At 37.5% G+C, this 20,314-nt stretch overlaps 5 protein-coding genes and 2 non-coding genes across 7 annotated transcripts; 3 read left to right on the forward strand and 4 right to left on the reverse strand.

Annotated features, from left to right (window-relative positions):
* The first annotated feature begins 1,812 nt into the window (after positions 1–1,812).
* Positions 1,813–12,157, forward strand: LOC108080867 (uncharacterized). The gene is given in 5 exon segments (XM_070285442.1): positions 1,813–1,874; positions 10,245–10,261; positions 11,584–11,723; positions 11,778–11,945; positions 12,002–12,157. Coding segments are annotated over 5 exon segments (543 nt in total).
* LOC121502370 (uncharacterized) lies at positions 3,174–4,868 on the forward strand. Its single transcript, XM_070288423.1, has 2 exons — positions 3,174–3,508; positions 4,334–4,868. Exon 2 carries the CDS (start codon positions 4,381–4,383, stop codon positions 4,828–4,830), a length of 450 nt encoding a protein of 149 aa, XP_070144524.1. The 5' UTR covers positions 3,174–3,508; positions 4,334–4,380; the 3' UTR covers positions 4,831–4,868.
* TRNAN-GUU (transfer RNA asparagine (anticodon GUU)) lies at positions 4,932–5,005 on the reverse strand. Its single transcript has one exon. It is a non-coding gene; the product is annotated as a tRNA-Asn (tRNA).
* TRNAN-GUU (transfer RNA asparagine (anticodon GUU)) lies at positions 5,352–5,425 on the forward strand. The gene has a single exon. It is a non-coding gene; the product is annotated as a tRNA-Asn (tRNA).
* On the reverse strand, positions 10,400–10,874 carry LOC108080868 (probable salivary secreted peptide). The gene is made up of 2 exons (XM_017175771.3): positions 10,689–10,874; positions 10,400–10,629 (listed from the first exon to the last, which is right to left on the reverse strand). The coding sequence occupies exons 1-2, from the start codon at positions 10,863–10,865 to the stop codon at positions 10,453–10,455; spliced, it is 354 nt and encodes a 117-aa protein (XP_017031260.1). The 5' UTR covers positions 10,866–10,874; the 3' UTR covers positions 10,400–10,452.
* A 544-nt stretch (positions 12,158–12,701) lies between the features above and the next one.
* On the reverse strand, positions 12,702–13,481 carry LOC108080952 (probable salivary secreted peptide). The gene is made up of 2 exons (XM_017175864.3): positions 13,277–13,481; positions 12,702–13,212 (listed from the first exon to the last, which is right to left on the reverse strand). The coding sequence occupies exons 1-2, from the start codon at positions 13,448–13,450 to the stop codon at positions 13,036–13,038; spliced, it is 351 nt and encodes a 116-aa protein (XP_017031353.1). The 5' UTR covers positions 13,451–13,481; the 3' UTR covers positions 12,702–13,035.
* Positions 13,482–19,079: 5,598 nt separating this feature from the next.
* On the reverse strand, positions 19,080–19,804 carry LOC108080866 (uncharacterized). Its single transcript, XM_017175769.1, has 4 exons — positions 19,751–19,804; positions 19,513–19,689; positions 19,292–19,459; positions 19,080–19,235 (listed from the first exon to the last, which is right to left on the reverse strand). Exons 1-4 carry the CDS (start codon positions 19,802–19,804, stop codon positions 19,080–19,082), a joined length of 555 nt encoding a protein of 184 aa, XP_017031258.1.
* Positions 19,805–20,314: the final 510 nt, after the last annotated feature.

The raw sequence follows: 20,314 nt of genomic DNA on the forward strand, positions 1-20,314 counted from the left end.
CCTTCTTGCCCACTACGTCCATTCTTGGTCTTTTAGAGACCAAATGGGAGAGTTGGCGCAAATCGCCGTTAAATTTGTTTACAATAACCTTATCTTTTTTAAGAATTAATTTTTCAAAAGACGACATCGCTTTGTAGCTTTTTTGGCAATTCAGTAATGTCGTAGTTCCCCACCTGTCATTTCCGTGGCATTTATTTTGGTATTTTTACTTTTTCCACAGAATTCTTTTGATTTTTCAAAACTAAGAATCACAAATTTATATAAAAGCCGGAAATGAGTTAATGTTATAGCACAATATCATCTGTTTACTCTCTTGATCTTGCAACGTCTTTCAATGTTCGCTGGCAAAATCGACGAAGCTAAAAGTTCTTTTTCCTTTTTTCACATCGATTTGTTTTTTTATAACAAAATGAAAATCTCAAAAAAGTCTCATTTTTATATCGAAGACTTATCATATCTCTATATGTTACAAATTCATATTCATGATATTCAAAGTGTTATCGAAACGGTTAGTCCATGAATAAATTGCTCGTGTTAACACATCACACTTCCAGTTTCCGCTGACCTTACCTGCACGAATGCGTTCTCCAAACCGGAGGCCCCTATAAATCCAGGTTTTCGACAGCTCCATTCGTTAAAAATGGTAATTTGCAGTCGCAGTAACGCAGCTGTAACTGCCACCGGGCGACATGAAACGAATCAAGGGAATGTGCGGGGGCGGAGAAGCCATTTTATGGCCTGCCAGTCAGGACCAGAAACGACTGCAAATAAGCCAAAAGAAGAGGCTTGGCTGTTCTTCCCTCTGGGAACAGGGAACAAGACTCTGAAAGTCAGACTGACTGACTGCCGACGAGCATAAAAACCGAAAAATGGAGATCCAAGGGGCAAAGTGACGCCACATGACGGCAGGCAGGATGATGGCTCTGGAGGAAGCTGTCAAAAACACTCTTGGATTTGGGATGGATAGAGCGCAGAGTGAATCTTATGGTAAGAGGAGCGGGTAGGTTTTTTGCTACATTTGGTGGGTAGTTTGTAGAATTTTCTATAGTGAGTAGTTTTAGTATTTTTCGGTTTTTCGGGGAGTTTTGAGTAAGATTTTACTGTTGATAAAAAAATAAATAAAATGCTATATCTAAATAAGTATCAATTTAACTATAAAAAGAGTAGATTAAGCTTACAAATCGCAATTCGGAAGCACTGATTTTCCATTTCTATCTCGTTCATATTTGCTTTTTATTTTTAAATTTTAACAGATTTTTTATAACGATTTTTAATGTTTTACCATGAACATAACCCTAAAACATTAAGTAATATTTCTGCTGAATGTTTAAAATACGTTTTTATTATATTTATTTTTATTACATATATTTAGTTTTATTTTGCACTAACTATTTATTTTAGAATGACCTCGGAAACTTCGCCCTTAATCGTTAACCTTCCTTTGGTATTTCTTCCAAAATCAAATTATTTAGATTGGAAACAACTTTTGTATATTGTTTTTAATGCTAATTGGCCTTTTTAATATTTAAATTTAAAACCTATAAAAACAGGAATACAGTATTTAATAGTATTTAATTGAAGTTTTGAGGCAACAATTTATACTTTTGTTGATCTTGTCGCGCAGCTCCCATAAAACTTAATTATTTTTCAAGAATTCTGAATCCAAGGATTACTGTTTTTATTTGTTGGCATTCCTGGTAGCGGAGAGCATCAACCGTACACCGTCTTCAGGCTTGGAGAATCAGCTATATTTTCTTAAAAAACTTAATCACCAGCCTGAAGGGCCAAATGACAATTTTATTTTCTTTAAAAATGTAATCACCAGCCTGAAGGAAGGGCCAACTAACAAAATTATTTTTTAACACATTACACTTGTGATTCTTTAAAAATGTAATCACCAGCCTGAAAGGCCAAATGACAATGAAGTTTGCATAAATGATCTTTAAAGTTTAACGCATTTTCTTTTATTTGCTAAGGTTTTTCGAAACACCACGAGGGGGAAGAGTGGAAAAAATAAATAAGTTTTAATTGGAATTTTATAATTGGCATCTAGCTCTTTAACAAGCGATCGAAATCCATAGTCATTGTCTATTTTCTTTTGTTTTGCTGAATTTCCTTCATATGCGTTTTCAAGCTCTATAAATTTTGTCAAGACTAGTTGGACTCGAAGGCTTCGGCATACATTCAAATTGGGGATAACAGCGCTTCAAGTGAAACGTTATATTTGTGGTGTTGCCACTCATTTTGTATGTTTTTTTTGCAATGCAAGCACACCGCTATTTGTTTGTCCTTTATGCGCTGAAAATGTTCCCAAACCTTTGATGTTTGTATTTTCCTTTTCCGCCAGAAACTTCTTCCACCATATTGTCCTTTGTTGTTGCTGAAATAATATAAGAAACAATTAAATAATCATATATTTGCGTACACAATGTTATAGAGTGGCTTGAGGTGCGACACATGCACACATTTACTGTGCTATAGTTACACGTTTTGAAATATGTTTATTTTTTTTACCTATCAGATGACTGTCCATTTTGCACTCCGGAGTCCGGACCACCAACTCCACCAGTTTATTTATTTATTTAACAGCTAAACGAGACTTATAAATTTGCGCTTAGCTTAATGATTAAAGCTATAGCAACTAAGGCCTTAAGCTTATTTGATTTAGGATTTAAAGTGATTATTTACACCAGTTCCTAACACAAAAAATAGAAACATCGATACATCGATATATTATATATATTTATATTTTTTTTTTTTGTAAAAATTAACTTAATTTATACATTTTCCTATTTTTATCCGCTGACTGCAACTGATTGATTGATCGCAATTTTAATCAATTTTGCTGCCACCTGGTCCTCGTGTGAGTAAAAATAATAATTCATAAATAATTTATTTATTATTACAAATTATTATTATTATTATTATTCATTTAATATTTATTATATATTTATTTACAATTTATTTACCTATTTTCTCATTTTACGTTGCAAAAATCATATCTTTCGAACCTCATAAGATAATCAATAAAAAATTTACTTAATTTATCCATTTTCCTATTTTTATCCTTTGCAGCAACTGATCTGGATTTGATACACCGCAATTTTAACCGATTTGGCTGCCACCTGGTCCTTGTGTGTTATATACAAAATATTATTAATTATTATTATAAATAATAAATTATTTATTTATTTATTACTGGCAACACCGGGCGTGTGTTTGCGAAGAAGAAAATGAAGAAACCGAAGGGCAGGCAAAGAAGGCGCAGTAAAAAAGAGGGGAGAGAGAGAGCGAAGAGAACAAACCACCACCGCTGAGCGAAAAACCGGTTGCCGATCGCTAAATCCACCCGGCGAAGCTTTGTGATTGGTCGGATTCGGTGGGCGTTTGGGCAGCCGCCTTGCGATTGGCGAGCCGAAGACAGCCGAAGACTCAGTCAGCTGCCATTGGTCGAGGTTTTCGGATTCGGCAACCCGAGCGTTGCGATTCGATTCCAGCAATTTTTTGGGTGAGTGTTCGGGTGGGTGGTTGTTTTCTGCACCGAAAAGGGGCGACTTTTTGTCGGAATATTGATTGATGGGCCGAACGGGTGGTTTGGTACTTATGTAAAGGAAATTACGAAATGAAATAAAACGGAGTTGAAGTTGCAGTTCAGAGACGCTTTGGAGTCAAAGCCATTTTGTGCCAGGAGAGGTACAGTTGTGTCTGCTCGTCCTAAGCTCGTCTTTAAGCTGAGCCTATATTTCAAACTCTAGAAAGTCTGCAAACTCTACAAAGTCTGTCTGGCATTTCAAGGCCTTCTCGTCCACGTCTCGCCTTCATTATTCATTACGGTTTCTTGACAGACCGAGGAAAAACCGTTTCCATTCAAAGTCAGCCATATGGAAAGATATCTTTTCGAGCGACAACAACAAAAACAGCAGAAGTGAGCAAAGTACAAAGAAGAGTGGTCAAAACAAAGGAAAAGCGACGCTTTGTGTGTAGCGCGTGTGTGTGTGTGTGTGTGCGAGTGTGTATGTATCCCAGGGAAATCGTGTCATTTTCGGGGTTGCTGCTCGTCAGCAAAAAGAGGAAGAAGCAGCAGCTGGATGAAAGTATTCATAAATTACGATTAGGAAAAAAAAATAGCAAATCTTAATAAAGCATTTGGAGAATTAAGTTATATGCTATTTGTAATTTTAAAAAGTAAATTTAAATTAAAACAATTACAAATTTTAAATTTACTTTTTAAAAATACAAATTAAAATAACTTGGTTTAGTAAATAATTTTTTACATGGAATTTATAAATTCTGAATAAAATATTCGTATTTTTTTTTTTTTTTTTTAATTAAGAAATGCCGCTCCTGGCCTAGAGCTACATCTTCCTGGTCTTCTTCAAGATGGTCTTCCTGGTGATCTTTTTCGGGGCCATGCACGGCCTTTTCCTGCTGCCCGTCTTGCTCTCGCTCTTTGGACCTGGTTCTTGCCTCACCTGGACGGGCAAGGATGACGGCAGCGACGTAGAGGTGGACGACAGTTTGGATGAGCGACAGTTGGAGAAGCCTTTCTCGCAGTCCTACTACATGCAGTACCCGACCATGGACCCTACAGCTCAAAGGGTTTTCTGGGAGCCCCTTATAAGGCATACGGCATGGACGAGAAGGACCTGGGCCTGGGCACCTCTGGCGAGGATTCCTCGGAGAGCAGCTCGAGTCGATTGCAGCGCCGTCACCAGCAGGCCGCCGCCGCTGAGGACGAGGCAGTTATCCGGGAGTCGCCCCTTTCCACTGATTATTTGGCAAAAGCCCAGCCGAGGCTCTTCCGCTCACGTCTCTGTATTTATATTTTAATTCCAAACTCCAGTAAAAGTTAGATTTAGAATTTTCTTAAAATAAGTATGTTGGGCAGACTTATCATAAAAACCGTAAATAAAAGTAACAAAAATATAAGCCGCCCCCGGGTGGACTCGAACCACCAACCTTTCGGTTAACAGCCGAACGCGCTAACCGATTGCGCCACGGAGGCTACGGAAATGTTGCGAAATTATAGCCCGGTTGAGATTTTATGGAAGATTAAATTTTAAAATTAGAACATTTATCTGTTAATTCGATGTGCTTATATATTTTTTGTCTTAATAAATTATTCAATTTATAATTGCGATAAAATGCAACGAGATAAGTAGATAAAATAGTTTAGATTAATACAAATAAAAAACCGTAATTACATACTAACAAAATAAGAGATATACAGGTAGGAATAACAGACAGGTATTATAAAAATTCAGCTAAATATCCCTTCAGTTAAATAAATTATATTCTAATAAATAATTCCCAAAGGCTTACATGCTGCATTTGACAGACGCCCGATTGCTGCCTCCGTGGCGCAATCGGTTAGCGCGTTCGGCTGTTAACCGAAAGGTTGGTGGTTCGAGTCCACCCGGGGGCGAATCAACTTTTTTTGGTATAGAAATTATTTTTTTGTCGCATTTCACACACCCAATGCACGCCATCTAGCTGTCAGGAAGCAAACTGGACAAAATCAGTTAACTGATATTTTATGTTTAAAAAGCGCCACCTAGGTGTGTGGAAGTATTCCACTAGTAAAGTTCAAAAAACGGTCGGTAAAGCAGTTTTCAATAGCCAGTTTTTGAACCATCGATTATATTCGATTATAAAAATCGAGTGCGTGACGTCAAAATCGTCACTCGAATCGATTTTCGATTTTTCGCCGAAATCGATTTTTCTCGCTCTGATTTTGGCTATTTTACCGCCATTTTTTCATTCTCATTCAAATTCATTCAAAAATTTGAATTTGAATTTGAATTTTCCGTTTTGATCTTGTTTTAAGCAAATTGAATTGAATGAATTTGAATTAATATTGATAATTGATTTATTAATTATAAAACATATTGTCTTAATTCAACGAATTCGCATAAAATATACATTAAATATATTTTACAAAATTTAATTTTACATAAATGGAATTAGTCAGTAAAAATATTTATAGTTGTTGCATAAATATATTAAATGTTTAATTTAATACCTAAATTTGGTTCTTATTTTGCTTTTGTTTTGCTTTTGTTTTGCTCTTCTCATTCTCATTCAAAACAAACGTAAATTCAAAACAAATGTTAATTTTATACAGCTTGTACAAAAATTATTGACCATTTACGACATCATTAGCGGGTATTATCCTGACAATTAGCAATACTAGTCCGCTTGCGCGTCCGTTTTTGAGCATTTAGCGAAACTAATGCGATTCTTTGTCCTCATTTAATATTTTTAGCGGACATTTTTCGGATCCATCCGAACTAAGTCAGCTCTTTGTCTGCCTAAAGTCTCATGCCTACTTCTGGCCTCCTCTCCGACAAATATTGTTTCCATTTTAACTATCCCCATTAATTATTTCTTTTAAATGTTTAATTTCCCTCCCATTCAGTAAGATTAATATTTATCTTTGGAGCATTTTAAGCAGATAATTTATCAATTGACCGTTGACATTTCCAAGGCCCAATAAATCTTCGCAGAGAAAGCATAAAGCAAACTTAAAAAAAGTCATAAAGAAAACAGCAATGTGTGCATTTCGGCCTCCGTTTGCTTAGCCCCGAAAAGTGGCAAAATTCATGCAGTGACTGAGTGCCCCCCCTCATCAATATTGATTGCTCTCTGCCCGTCCAGTGCCGTTGCGTTCCACAATTTAGCCGCTCAAAATTTGCTATGCCACAAATCCCCAGCAGCGGCTGTCAAAACTCGAATGCAGGTGGACGAGGTGACACCTAAGCTTGCGAGGCTATAGCTCCATATAGAGCCACCACCACCACCACATGCAATCAGGGCCGATCATAAATACTTCATTACCTTTTCCAGGCCAAAGGGAGGTGGCACTGGCACATTAGCTGCCCCCGTATGCGGCTGCACATTTCAAATGCGTTTTTCCACCTGGCAGGAACGTGCTGCCAGCTAAAATAATCACAGCTCAGATTGGTTTGCCAAATTGCTATTTATTAAAAATCAATGCTGCTGCTGCTGCTGGCCACGAACCAATGGCCAACAACGATAACGGATAAGGGACAACGGCAAATCAGCAATTTCAGCAGCCTTAACAGCGTGTCCGACACCCTTCCATGTCATGTGTCCCCCGGGCAAAGGCCACCTCGGCTCTTCTCCTTCAGCCTTCGTCCATAAATGTGCACGGAAAGAAAATCATTGAAAGCACAAATTGCTTAAAAATTGGATGGGTAATAATGGAATATTGATTGGATTTTAATGCAAAGTATTTAAGAGAGCAATTTATTATTTTATTTATTTGTTATTATTTATATTTAATTTTGTATTCATATTATAGAAGAGCTATTTCTTAATTAATTAATTATAGTTTTTATTAGTTTAGCTTTAATCATGAAAATTTAAACGAATTTATGAAAATTACAAGAAGAGTAAACGATTTAGAAGCTAAAATAAATTTAATTGACTGCAGTTTTGCTTTTACTGATTTAAATAATAATACTTTCTACTTGTTTTTAGCTGTTATGACAATTTAATTTAATTTTTATAAATATTGGAAAATTAAGAGCTATTTATAATTAAAGTCTAGTCTAGTTTTTCTGTTTAAATTTTAAATAGGAATATTTTTAATTTGTTTAGCTTTATTGTGATAATTTCAGTGAATTTCTAAAAGTTGGGAGAAGAGTAAACATTTTAGCTAAAATTAATTCATTAAAGATTTTTAGGCAAATAAAAAACTTTTAAGGAGCTAAAAAATATATTTCTGATTTTAAATTTGATACTCCTCACTTTTTCTAGCTTTATAATTTCACTGATTTTGTACAAATTTAAATGAATAGTAAATATTTTGAGAGCTTATATACACTTGTTATGCTTTAGATTTGCTATTTATATTTTATATAATAATATTTTGCTTTTGTTTTGCTTAAATTTACTTTTCGGGATAGAGTAAACTTTTCAAAGGCTAAAATAGATTTTATTAGACCCTATGTCAGCTACAAAATTTCTATTAAATTTATTTATATTAAAATTTTTAATAAATTTTGTATATTTTTATTAACAAAATTTAATTGAATTTCTAGAAATTAGGGGCCAGTTTCTTAACTTATCGTAAAGCAAATCATATGCTCATATATTTTACCTATGTATATATTTACCAATACAAATAGTTACAGTTACAGTTTTGGATTCACATCTTTACATTTCTCCCTACCGATCGTTCCTATTGTAAATATATAATATAGTCTTCCGATTTCATAAAATTAAAACCAAAATTCTGAAATAATACAAAATGGCAATGTTTCAAAGTAAAGGAAAATATGTTTATAAACATGTTCTTATAAGAACATTAAAGTTTTAAGTGTTTTTCTTACAATTTTCCGATTGTTTCTATGGAAGTTGTATGATATAGTTGGCTGATCCAGTTCGTTCCGATATATATAGTAATCAGAAGACTATCTGCAAAAGTTTCATTCAGATAGCTCTAAAACTCAGGTACTAGTTTGCACAAAAACGAACAGACGGACATGGCTAGATCGACTCGGCTGTTGATGCTGATCAAGAATATACTTTCTTCGTCTTCTTTTCCGAGTTGCAAACTTCTGACTAAAATTAAAATACCCTGCAAGGGTATAGTGAAAATTAAGCGCATTAAAGGAATTACTAAACATTTTAAAAGTCAAAATCCTTTATTAAAATTTCAAAAACATTATTTCCGCTCTAATCTTTCTCTAAGTAGCCCGAATTTGGCTCTCATTTTGTACAGTGCCCACAGACAGTGTCCTGTAAATGTTACACAGCACACCAAACACTGGACAACAAAATCGTTGACTGGGTGTGAGGCACTGGCCTGCTAATTGAAATCCCATTTGAGGCGGGTTTACCAATGCTCCTCGGCCACGCAGGCCAGTGTAAGCAGATGCCAGGGCCCAGACATATGCCAGGATGTGTGAATTGGGGGCGGATGGGGCGCGCTATGGCAGGACCTGCTCCAAGCAGCTGCCACTGCTGTCGCTGCTGGTTTTCAGGCGACATTTCCGGGCAGTCCGAAGTAATTGCTCGGCAAGCTGTTGCCGCTGACAGCAGGCGGGGGAGGTAGGGGGAGTTAGGGTGGTGGATCTACAGACAGGGTACTCCGTGTGTGGGTGTGTGTGTGTGGCAGCTTGGTCACCCGGGGACACTGCTGTGGTGGTCAGCTAAGCCGGCAAGCGGCTTACGTTAGGCATTTCGGTGCGGTGGCCACGCGGCGTATGAGGAATGTCAAGTGAATGCTGTGCCGGAAGCAGCCGCATTTACCGGGTCTTAAAGTTAGGATCAACGGGGGAGGAGGAGGGCTTCTTTGCAGAAAGCACAAATCGAATTCGGATGCACCGCGTCCTGTACGGAAAATCTCTGCCTGCCTTCGCCGCTGCCTGCGCTGCCACTGCAGTTACGTGACGATTTTTTATCGAACGAGAGCACGTGGGACTTTCCCTGCCTTCGAGTCGGGGCTTACAGCAAGTGCAGCTGACACACCCGCCATAGCCACCTCGCTATCCTCCGCATCCGTTCGCATCCGGCTGTATCCGTTGCCGTGGCCGTATCCGTAAACATATCCGGGGCTTGGCCTGGCCGCGCTTTGCATATTAACTAAGTGAAACATTTCGTTGACAACTTTTCAAACATTCGTGTGTAAATGTTTACCGCCAGCGCGCTGGCTTCGGGATAGCCTCGAGACATTTAAAATTGAAATTTAAATTCGATACATAAACTGAGGAAATAGCCCAAGAAAAGCATAGAAAAAAAGGGACCCAGCCAACACATCCTTTTGACCGTGCAGCTTAACATATCGCCCTCAGACTCTGCTTCTTTTTGGCAATTTGAAATACAAATTTTACACCCAGCCTCTGGAATCCAATGAGCCAAGGCCAATAAGTCTGTCTCCCCCGGTTTTTGCCTTCTTTAGCATTTTTTTCTCCGTTTTTTTTTGTTGGGTTTTAGGTTTGGTTTAGCCCCTCTAGCCCTTTTAACAGTCTGTCTGGGGGCTTCACAGGATTTGTGGGCTAACTTCGGTACCCTCTATCCACACACATACACCCTTCGTATCCGTATTTATTAAATATTGAATGTTTTCCTTTGCTAGATGACTACGCCGCTGGCCGGCAAAAAAGGGAAAAAGACTTTCATCCTTTTGTGCCCGCAGCCCCCCCAAAAAAATGGGGGAGAAACTCGGAGCTAAACTTTTCGGGGAGTTTCTGGGATTGACCCAAGGCTAATGCGAGGAGAATATGCAAAGTTGGCCAGGGATAGACATATCAATATGCTATTTATATTGACAGGGAACAATAATGGAGATATCACTGTACTCGGTGATTACCCGGTGAAAGGCTTTAGCTTATACATCTCTTTTTGTGAATTAATAATCAGTGGAAAAGTGACTTTCGTTTAATAAATATGGATAATAAATGCTGAACTATTCATTAAAGGACTCTAAAATCCCCATATCTCTATGGTAGAGTTGATGCCGTGGCCCACTTCCCCGCTCAGGTTGATGGTGACTTCGCTGGCACCCACACCACCTCTCAGCAAACTGGGCTCAGCTCCAGAGCCATTCAAAAAGTTGTCATAGACATAAATAACCGTGATGGTATAGTTGTTTATCGAGCCCTTTTGGGTTTTAAAATAAATAAATAATAGTAATAATTAATCACGATCACCCCACTTACCCCGCAAGGAAAGTCCACATTCACATTCCAGCTTTTATACTCAATGGGTCGACGGACCACCGTTTTATTGAACAGGATAATATCGGTGGTAAACTGATCCCCAAAACTGAGGCTATAAGTCTCACCGTCAAGAACCACAGCCAGGATGATGAGGGAAAGCAGCAGAAGACTGCGCATGATGCCTTCTTGGAGAGTTTTGGCGTCATTTCTTTCACTGTACGGTCTTTTATAGTCGCCACCAATTGGGGTTTTTAATTAACTTTTGTTTACCTGTAACGGGGCTTATCGCAGGCAGCAGAAACGGGATGAGTTTGGCTAAAAGGGTAGAACAAATGGAGGGAAAAACCCATGTAAGTGAGTCAAAAATTCCTTGCGATCGGAAAGTAATCAAGTATTTTGTTGGGTTAGAGTCTGAAATCTAGATACAAGAAAATGTAATTTGGTTCGGTTAACTTAACTAATTAAAACGGTAAACTAACTTAAACAAGTCCAAAAGGATTGCAACTTATATTCATTTATAAGAGATAAACATGATTAATAGCAGTAAAAAGTTCAAATTCTATTGTAAACATTAATTTAAATTAGTATTCCAATATTGTATTTGTAGTTAGCGTTCTAATTTGGTAGTTTGATACGGATGAGCAGGTTTTAGGGCTATCATGAATAGTACATCTAAATGTGTTTTTTATTACAAACGGAAATATTGATTTAAATGGTTTATAGAATTTAAAACGAATCAGTTCTCAGGTATTGGTCATTACAAAATGATGAACCGCATTCTCGTTGTCTGTCTGCTTGCTGGATACTTGTTAAGCGGGGTAAAAAAGTCTTCGGAGACTTATAGGAAATATCCTTTCACAAAAACTAACTGCATTTCAGGTTAATTCTCTGGTAGAATTCTCGAATCTTAAGTGTGAAACTGTGGATAGGGACTTTGCTGACTTCGAGTATTGTCATTTAAAGTCCGTGAATCGGACCTACAAGTACATGACTATTAAAGTTAGACTCCTTAAGGTTCCGATTACCAAAGTTAAGGTATTTCTTACAACTTTAAAAGCATTTTTGAATACCTTTCTCCTTGCTTTTCAGATTAACCTTGCCCTGTATCAGCGACTGAATGGGTTTAAGCCCTTCCTTTACAATACGACAGTCGATGGGTGTAAATTCTTGAAGAACCCGAGGTCCAATCCGGTTGCTAGTTACTTTTATGATTTCATCAAAAACAATTCAAACCTGAATCACCCCTGTCCCTACGACGTAAGTATTTCATATACTTTCAGCCCCGAACATAATCTTAAACAGATGTATTCTAGCATGACCTGGAGCTGGATAAAATATCCACTCAGAATATAGACCACCGTATGACCAGCATGTTGCCTTTCCCCGAGGGCAGTTACTTGTTCAAAACTGATTGGTTTGCCTATGGCATTAAGAGAGCTGTGGTTAATGTTTATTTAACTCTTTCGTAAACGGCTTTTAATTGTTTTAAGTTAATCATACATTCACATATGATTTACCTTTGTACTACAGCTTCCCTATTGGCCAAATTAACGCTCAGATATATAAAAAATTGTTCCACCTTAATTTTTATTTTCATTTGCAGAACTTTATTATATTATATTTTTAAAATGTAAGCTTCTACTTGGGAATTATAATGGCTAAATTCGATATCTATCTCAATCGCACTCGCCTAAGATGCTCTAAATATGTATTTATTTAATAATATTTGTGTTTTATTTTACTTAGATTTTCTTTCTTTTTCGAAATAAATTTTATTAATCAACGTTAATTTCAATACTACCCATAATACCATCGTACATTTAGCTTAGAAGACAACACGTCCTCTCTCTAATAGTAGAGGAGGTGCTTCTTTCTCTCTTGTGATTCTGCCCAATTGTACTCAATAAGCTCTCTTAAAGAGCACCAAAAACGGAGCTCTCGTTTGCTATTGCTTGTACATTGCGAAGGAACGAGAAAGAGAGATATATATATATAGATAGGGAGAGAGAGAGATAGGGAGAGTGATAGGGCACCCACATAACAAGGTGCACAATATATTTTTGAAAAATGCTTTCGAATTTGAAGTTTTTAATCTCAAAGAGTTCAGATAAAAACGAACTCCTGTTTGCTACTCCTTGTATATTGCAGGCAAAGCGAGAGATCATTTCTAAAACCAAGGGACCTTAGGAGAGTAAACCAAATGATGTCTTGCGGACTTTAGAAAGGGGGATTATGATATAGTACTAGTACATCAATTATAATTAAAAAACAAATGTTTTTTTTCGATTCCATTTGATATCAAAGCTAGAGTTTTATTCGGTTATTGCAGATTCCCAGATTCCCAGACTTAGCGTCCCCAGATCTCGATGGTGGAGTTGATGCCGCGGCTGACTTGGCCGCGCAGGTTGATGGTGGCAAAGCGGTAGCCGGGACCGCCGGACCACAGACTGGGAGCGGCACCGGAACTGTTCTTGAAGTTGTCGTAGACAAAGATGGCCGAGATGTTGTAGTAGTTGACAGTGCCCTAAAAGAGGCAGAGCTTCAATTAGTACATTTCACAAGGAAACCCGACAGATAGGCAAACTTACGGCACGTGGGAACTCAACGTTCACGTTCCAGTAGTTGTTCTTGATGGGATTGCGGATCTCCGTCTGGCGAGAGAGCAGGTAGTCGCTGTTGGTGCGGCGTCCCCAGCTGGAGCTGTAGGCGTGTCCGCCGAGGATCACGGCGAGGACAACGGAGAGGATCAGTAGACTGCGCATGTTGGAGGTTACGGTTCGTTTGGTGTCAGCTGTTGTCATCGCCGCTGCTTTTATAGGACGCCGCTTGGCGGTGAGACATTGTTTACAGAAGCGTTTCGCTTTTAATTAACTTCTGTTGCCTGTAACGGGGCTTATCGCACCTGCCCGATGCGGGGGCAGAGTGGGGTATCGCAGCAAAAGCCAGCAGAATAGTGCAAAATAAAATCAAAGTAAAAGAAACCCCCCTGAAACGGCAATCTCATTCCGCGATAAGATTACCTGAGTCACACCTGACGCCGCTGCGGTGCAAAACAAGCCAGTTCCGATATTCTCTGGGCTTCGCAACCTTCCAGGAAAAGATTTTCGCTTATCAGCTGAGCGCAAAGCCCTCAAAGAATATATATATTATAGGTATAATTGCAAATCGGCAAGAAATCACACTTGCAGATTTCAGACGAATGATACTGGGTGTTAACTGGAAGTACTTTAGCCTAGATAACATTTTTATTTTGGCAGTATCTGAGGTGTTTCTTATCAAGTTGAAACCAAGTTGAGATATCTCTGGAACTATTCACTGTTCATCATTGATCATTCATCACAAGTGTGGAAGAGATTGCCTAGTTTCTTGGAAAGCAAGTACCATTTGTTATATTAGATTGTCTGTATTTGATTCTGGCAAATATAAGTTATTAAAAAGAAAGAAAAATATTAACTGACCAAACATAACTTTAGTCAGAGAATCCCTTTGAATGCATTTCCTGCCTTTGCCTTTTCAGGTGCATTTCAACTTTAGTTTGATTATATTTATGAAAGACAGAGGCTTTCAATAAGTCCTAATAATAGCCTTGAGGCCTTTAGCAAATCACAAACAGAAAATGCATTCAATATTAATTAAATATGTGCAAGTGACAAGTGAAATATATACACCATCAAAAGTAGCATAAATTAATGCTGTTTGTATCAGCTTACAAATTAAACATCATTAGATACTTGTATTATGGCGCAAGGATATTTATGCAAAAAGTGATTTAGCCTAATTAAACAATTAATAAAACAAAGGAGCAATGGCATTCATTATTCCCATTCACTTTTAATTACACAAATGTTTGCTCAGAAAGGAGTTTTATTGTATTTAATCTGGGATTAAGTTCGTTCTGCTTAAGCTTAGTTTTGATAATTTGAGACGAGAACAACAAGAGATTAATTTACCTTTTGCTTAAATACAGTTATCATAATTTGAGACAAGCAATTAAACATGTACATAACGCATTTCGATGGCAATTCATTGCTAAAAGTATCAGCATTGTAAGCTGTCTTAAGCTGGCGAATTACAAACTATCATTTGGCATCTGGCATTGTTTGAACTGGCGGAGTTCTCCTCGTCTCTAATTAAGTGCGGAGCTTATTTCCTTCATTGTCAGCTGCTGAATGCTGGTGATGATGAATTTCCGTCGGAATGCAGTCCTGGAATTCAACAGCACACTGGAGGGGTACCGTATCCACCCCATTGTAGTCTATATACTTGTGCCAGAGCTTTGGGAGATGGATATGGGTCTGGAGTTCTGTTTGCTGCTGCATATTTATTGCAAATTACCAGGACCAGGATACCCGGGAGTCACTTGCTTTGGAATAAAACCTCATTACTTGCAGCAGCCGTCGCGCTGATAAGGGTGGACGTATTTGTCACTTATGAAAGGATAATTCGCCACGCTCCGCAAGGATACTGGAGTAAAAAAGTCACAATACCACGCATTGGGGGAGCAAATGCCGGAGGGAATGAATGTCGGGCAAAAGTTTCACCATTATCCGATTGCAGTGCCATGTCCTGGCATTTTGTGCAGCAACTTGTTAATCACATTTTATTGACACATCCCCGGCACTCGGGGGAATCGATTTCCATTTTTAAATTGGCCAAATTAAGGGCTGCTTTTGCTTTTGCTTTGGCCGAGGCCGAGGCCGGAGCCCTCTTTTCAGTTTCAGTTTGACTGTTACATGCGTTCGCTTGATAAGCAATTTGCAGTAGACTTACACGGACAGGCCCACATCGGACGGGGAAATCAGATACACTTAAGGAAATAGTGGATGTAATACGAAGGGATATATTTCTAAGAAAGTTGTAGGATGAGAAATGAGCCTAAGAAACCTCTTGAAAATCGTAATTTTGGCTATTTGGCAGGGTTTTACTTTTTAGTCCGATTGTTAACGGAATAGAGAGTATGTCTCAGTTTGAACCTTGATAATGTCTCTCTTTAGAATGCTTAGTAGCGAACGAGAGAGCGTTGCTGCAAAGCACTCTCAGAAAGCTTTGAATTTTGTCTCTTTGAGCACAGTTAAGTGCAATAACATCCGAAGAGAGACTGATCTTTTGGTCTTCGGAAGAGGAATCTTGAGAAAGCAGTCAATTGATCATAAGGGTTTCGCCATAAGGGTTTCGAGCAGTAATATTAGGTATACTGATATTTTTTTTATACCTTTTTACAAGAAATTTTGAATAGCGAGTTAAAAGTTATGAACATCTCTGTTACATTATTTTAAAACTAAAAAACGCCTTTGAATTATTTCCTGTGTACTCACCCACATGCACTTACAAACGCCAGATTCGACAATTGGCAAATTTAAAAGCAATAAACGTACAGAGAGCAAATTTCTGGGTTTATGCCTCGTTGTCGTTTTGCCATTTTTAACTGTTCGACAGGAAAATGGATGGAGAGAGAGAGGGAGAGTGAGAGTGAGAGCGAGGGGTGGCTACCCCCGGGGGCGGAAGGACGCGTGCCGTCGCGTTGGTACTTTCTGGTTCCACCCCCTGGGATGTGTGTCTGGGCCTGGGATTCCATCGCAAGCTGCCAGTGCCACTCAAAATGGGGACTTCCCTTTCATTTGCGCTTTCAATGCCAATCGCTGGAGCGACATCAGCTCACACCGTTCTCCCTTCTCCCTCCTGCCCACTGCTTGCCCGGGGGCCACAGTTCAAGCTGCGCTTTGGAAAAATGTCAAGAGCGGAATGTGCACTTTTGACAGTTTCAGTTCATTCGAAGCTAACCCTAAACATCCCCCCGACTTCCGCACACATGGCAACCCTGACACGTACCCCTAATAAAAGTTTCTCGTCGAAACGGCAAGAACAAAGTCAAATATTAGGGGAAAAGTGGAAAATGGCAGCAGCAGCAGCGGCTGGTTTATTTTATTTTCCATGTTTTTAATGTGCTTTTTGTGCTGTGAAATCACCCCAACACCCATTCCCCCTGAGCAGACCCAAAAATACGAGTTTAGTTGCTATGCTAAGCAATGAAAATTCGAAATAATAATCCACACGATGGCACCCGACTCTTTTCATTCGCATAATTTTGAGGAATTTAAAGGAATTTCCCATATTGAAGTGCTCTTTATTAAGTCTTTTGCTGTTTCTCCATCATATCAAGTGTGCTTTATTTTTTTTATGTTTTAAATTTAATAACACAATTGTTTGCTACATTTGTATATTTAATTTACAAAATAATATTCTCAAGAACAATTGCTTAAATCATGGATATTTGCTTTGAAAGTCAACAGAGCTGGATGTGTGCTTTTAACAAAATTGCATTTATTTCAAAATAATTAAATTTGGCAAAACTTCTCATTGAGAAACATTTTTAGTGGGTGGAGGAAGTGGTTAATTGTTGTTTTGCTTATTGTTTTGGACTGTAAAGTTCATAGAATATAAAATTAATTACATGTGCTGCGAATTAACGTTTGTTTGTTTCACAGAATTTCCAAAGTTCTCATTAATTGACGTCAAATGTTAAACTTTTACTATTAGTTAACTTTATATTTTTCTATGACAAGTAAAATATAATTTCTAAAAATATTTTCTTTTTTATTTTTCCAGCATTTTTAACTATGTAGCTTATGTTGTTATTTTAGTACTATAAAAATTATATTTCCCTAAAATGTTTTAAAATGTATAAAATATATTATATAAAATATATAAAATATATAATATATTTTATACCTAAGCTAACTTAATTTAGAAGCCAGCTTTTATTTTGAGATAAACCTAATTTTTTGTCAACAATTATTTCCTTATCTAAATAGCTTACATTTTTAAAATGCTGATTTTAAATTCAGGAATTTTTACTTTTCTTAAATATGTTTTGTTAAATAAGTTAAAAATTATGAGGGTTACTTAAAGAAGGTATTTTTCCCAAGACTTCCTATAAATTCCGGAGCCCATTTGGAATTTCTTGGCCACTGTGGCGAAAAGGTTGCGTCGCCAGATGCAGTTTGTCGGCAAACCTCAAAGGGTTGCAACTTTTCCCCCAACATTTGCCTTTGGATTTGTGTATGTACGAGTCCTTTGCCAGGTTTTCAACGTTGTTTTTTCATTATTACTTTTTATTTTGTGATATGCAAAATGGTTTGTAGACCCAATGAATGTCCCCCTGCAATTGCTAATGAATTCTCTAAGCGATAACGTGGCTAAAAAAAGAGTTTAATGCGCCAGCAGCAACAAAGCAAAGCAAACATAATGAAAGGGCCAAAACAAAGGGAAAAGCCACCAGAAAGGAAGTAAAGTAAGTTAGCTAAATGAAATTGGGATACCCTTTTCATTTATTTGATTTAATTAAAGAGAAAGTTTTAATGGGAACTATGTACAAAACGAACAAGCGAATAAAATGAGTTATAAGTATTATCTTTAATTTAATTTAATTGAACAATCTCTAAAATTATGTTACATTATATGCGATAATTAAAAATATTTTCTTATTTTCGAGGTTTGCTTTTTCCCTCGCATTGACGCTTAGGATTCCCAACGGGTTCTAGTTTAGAGTACTAAGAAAATTAGAGATTGTTAGCAAGTTGTCTGATGATTTGGGTAGCGACAATGAAACGATCGTAACCACAGCTGATGCTTATCTATTGACAAGTTATTTTTGTTGTTCTTGGCCAAAACCGCGACTAGACCTTGAGTTTGAAGAACTTTGCAAATTCTATTATGGAATATTTTTAGCAATATTTTTAAGGTGATTTCTGGAGCTACCCAGAATATTTCATTTTATATACTTCAATGTCACCCCTTGGAAAGGGTATAAATATCAGGGCGCTAAAGTTGTTTGCCCCTTTGTTGTTGTCGCTGCCACTGCTATTGTTGCTGTCGCTTTTGTTGTTGCTGCTGCTGCCGTCATTGCTATTGTTGTTGTTGTTGTTAATTGCTGACTTAATGGCGCTTTAATTAAATCGCAACACTGCAGGCGGCCCAAGCTGTAAAAGGATGAGGAAACTGGGCGGGATTAGGAGTTGGGGGTTTCTGGTGGCGGGCGGAATTCTTGCACATGGCAACTTCCGGTTAGTCACGATCCAGAGTCGGGGTCGGCGTCGGCGTCGGCGGCAACCCCCGGCGACTACGACTCGGTCCGACTTGATTTGTGACCCTTTGTTAGTTGTAAAACGGTCGAAAGTTGTAAACGGTTCCTGCCATTGTATTTTATCAATAGTCGAAACATCTGTTGGGCCAATTTGGCGATTTCCAAGCAAAGTCTAGCTATACATAGGTTATATTACCTTTTATGAGTGATTTTATATTTAATTTATATATATTGTTCATATATTAAATTAAATTTATTCCTTTAATGATAAAATAAGACTGCTTCTTTAATAAACGTATATAAAATATTTATGACAGCGTTAAATATAGTTTAACTTCAGCCCTCTTAATGTCCTGTGCATACCAGTCGCTTTGGAACATGTAGCTGCCCTCGGGAAAGGGCAGGACTCGGGTTATACGATGGTTCATATCCGTTGCGGAAACCTTATCCACGATCAGATCATGCTACAACAATTGCAGAGTCTTTAGAGTTCATAGACGGTACTGTTTCGACTACTTACATCGTAGGGACAAGTGTGATTCATATTCGAAAAGTCCTTGCCGAATTCATAAAAATATCTTGCAACCGGATTGGAAGTTTTGCTTTGCATGAACTTGCAGCCGTCAAAGGTCACATTGTACAGAAAGGGCTTTAGGCCATTAAGTCGCTTGTATAAGCCCAAGTTTATCTAAACAAAAAACAAAGATATTACAACCGTTTCTATAAGATTTTATGCAATACCTTAATTCTGGTAATCGGAACTTTAAAGAGCCGCACTTTTACGCTAACGTATTTGTAAGTAACGTATTTGTAAGTAACGTATTTGTAAGTAGTAGTCAAATGACAAATTGCAAAGTCTGCAAACTGGTTATCCGTAGTTTTACACTTGATATTCGTAAACTCTACCAGGGAGTGAGCCTAAAATTGAGATAGCTTTACTGAAAGTATTATTTTATTTGCTGGTTTGTAAACTTTGTACCCCGCTGGCCAAGCAGGCAGTCACCAGACAGACAACGAGAAAGCGGTCCATCATTATGTATTGAAATATTCACGAGAACTGAACCATAAATTGCAATATTTTAAACAATATATATTGCTATTTTTCATGGAAAAAGCATTTAGATTTAGTTGTCATGATTACTTAACATTTGCCATTCAAATCGGAGTGTGGATCCATTATCAATTACTGCATTAAATGGATCTTTAGATTGCGTTTGTCTTCTCAATGATTTGATTTTTTAAAGATAATTAATAATAACAGGGAAATGTATATAAATAGCAAAACCCCTTTACAATAATGGTCGGTAATATACAGTATAAGTACAGTATTTTCAATAAATCATGTTATCCAACGAGTATTTACACTTCACTAAACATTATAATTGTGAATTGTAATTGTATTCAAGTTCTGATTCAAGAGTCAACTGAATATTAATTATTTTTTATTTTAATATTTCAGACACGTGTGAACAAAAATAACAACAGGAAGTTAGGCTAACTTTAAGAGCAGAAGTCTGTATACTTAAGAGGACGATTTTAATAA

The sequence above is a fragment of the Drosophila kikkawai genome, chromosome 2L (genome assembly GCF_030179895.1).
Source record: "Drosophila kikkawai strain 14028-0561.14 chromosome 2L, DkikHiC1v2, whole genome shotgun sequence".
Taxonomy (NCBI): domain Eukaryota; kingdom Metazoa; phylum Arthropoda; class Insecta; order Diptera; family Drosophilidae; genus Drosophila; species Drosophila kikkawai.

Excerpts from the sequence above, each read along its gene's own strand:
- LOC121502370 (XM_070288423.1), top strand. The coding sequence starts at position 4,381 with ATGGTCTTCCTGGTGATCTTTTTCGGGGCCATGCACGGCCTTTTCCTG.
- LOC108080868 (XM_017175771.3), bottom strand. The coding sequence starts at position 10,865 with ATGCGCAGTCTTCTGCTGCTTTCCCTCATCATCCTGGCTGTGGTTCTT. Across the intron at positions 10,630-10,688 it reads ATGTGGACTTTCCTTGCGGG|GGCTCGATAAACAACTATAC; the intron begins GTAAGTGGGGTG and ends AAAACCCAAAAG.
- LOC108080952 (XM_017175864.3), bottom strand. The coding sequence starts at position 13,450 with ATGCGCAGTCTACTGATCCTCTCCGTTGTCCTCGCCGTGATCCTCGGC. Across the intron at positions 13,213-13,276 it reads ACGTTGAGTTCCCACGTGCC|GGCACTGTCAACTACTACAA; the intron begins GTAAGTTTGCCT and ends TGCCTCTTTTAG.
- LOC108080866 (XM_017175769.1), bottom strand. The coding sequence starts at position 19,804 with ATGATGGACCGCTTTCTCGTTGTCTGTCTGGTGACTGCCTGCTTGGCC. Across the intron at positions 19,460-19,512 it reads TTCCGATTACCAGAATTAAG|ATAAACTTGGGCTTATACAA; the intron begins GTATTGCATAAA and ends TTTTTTGTTTAG. Across the intron at positions 19,236-19,291 it reads ATCACACTTGTCCCTACGAT|CATGATCTGATCGTGGATAA; the intron begins GTAAGTAGTCGA and ends CAATTGTTGTAG.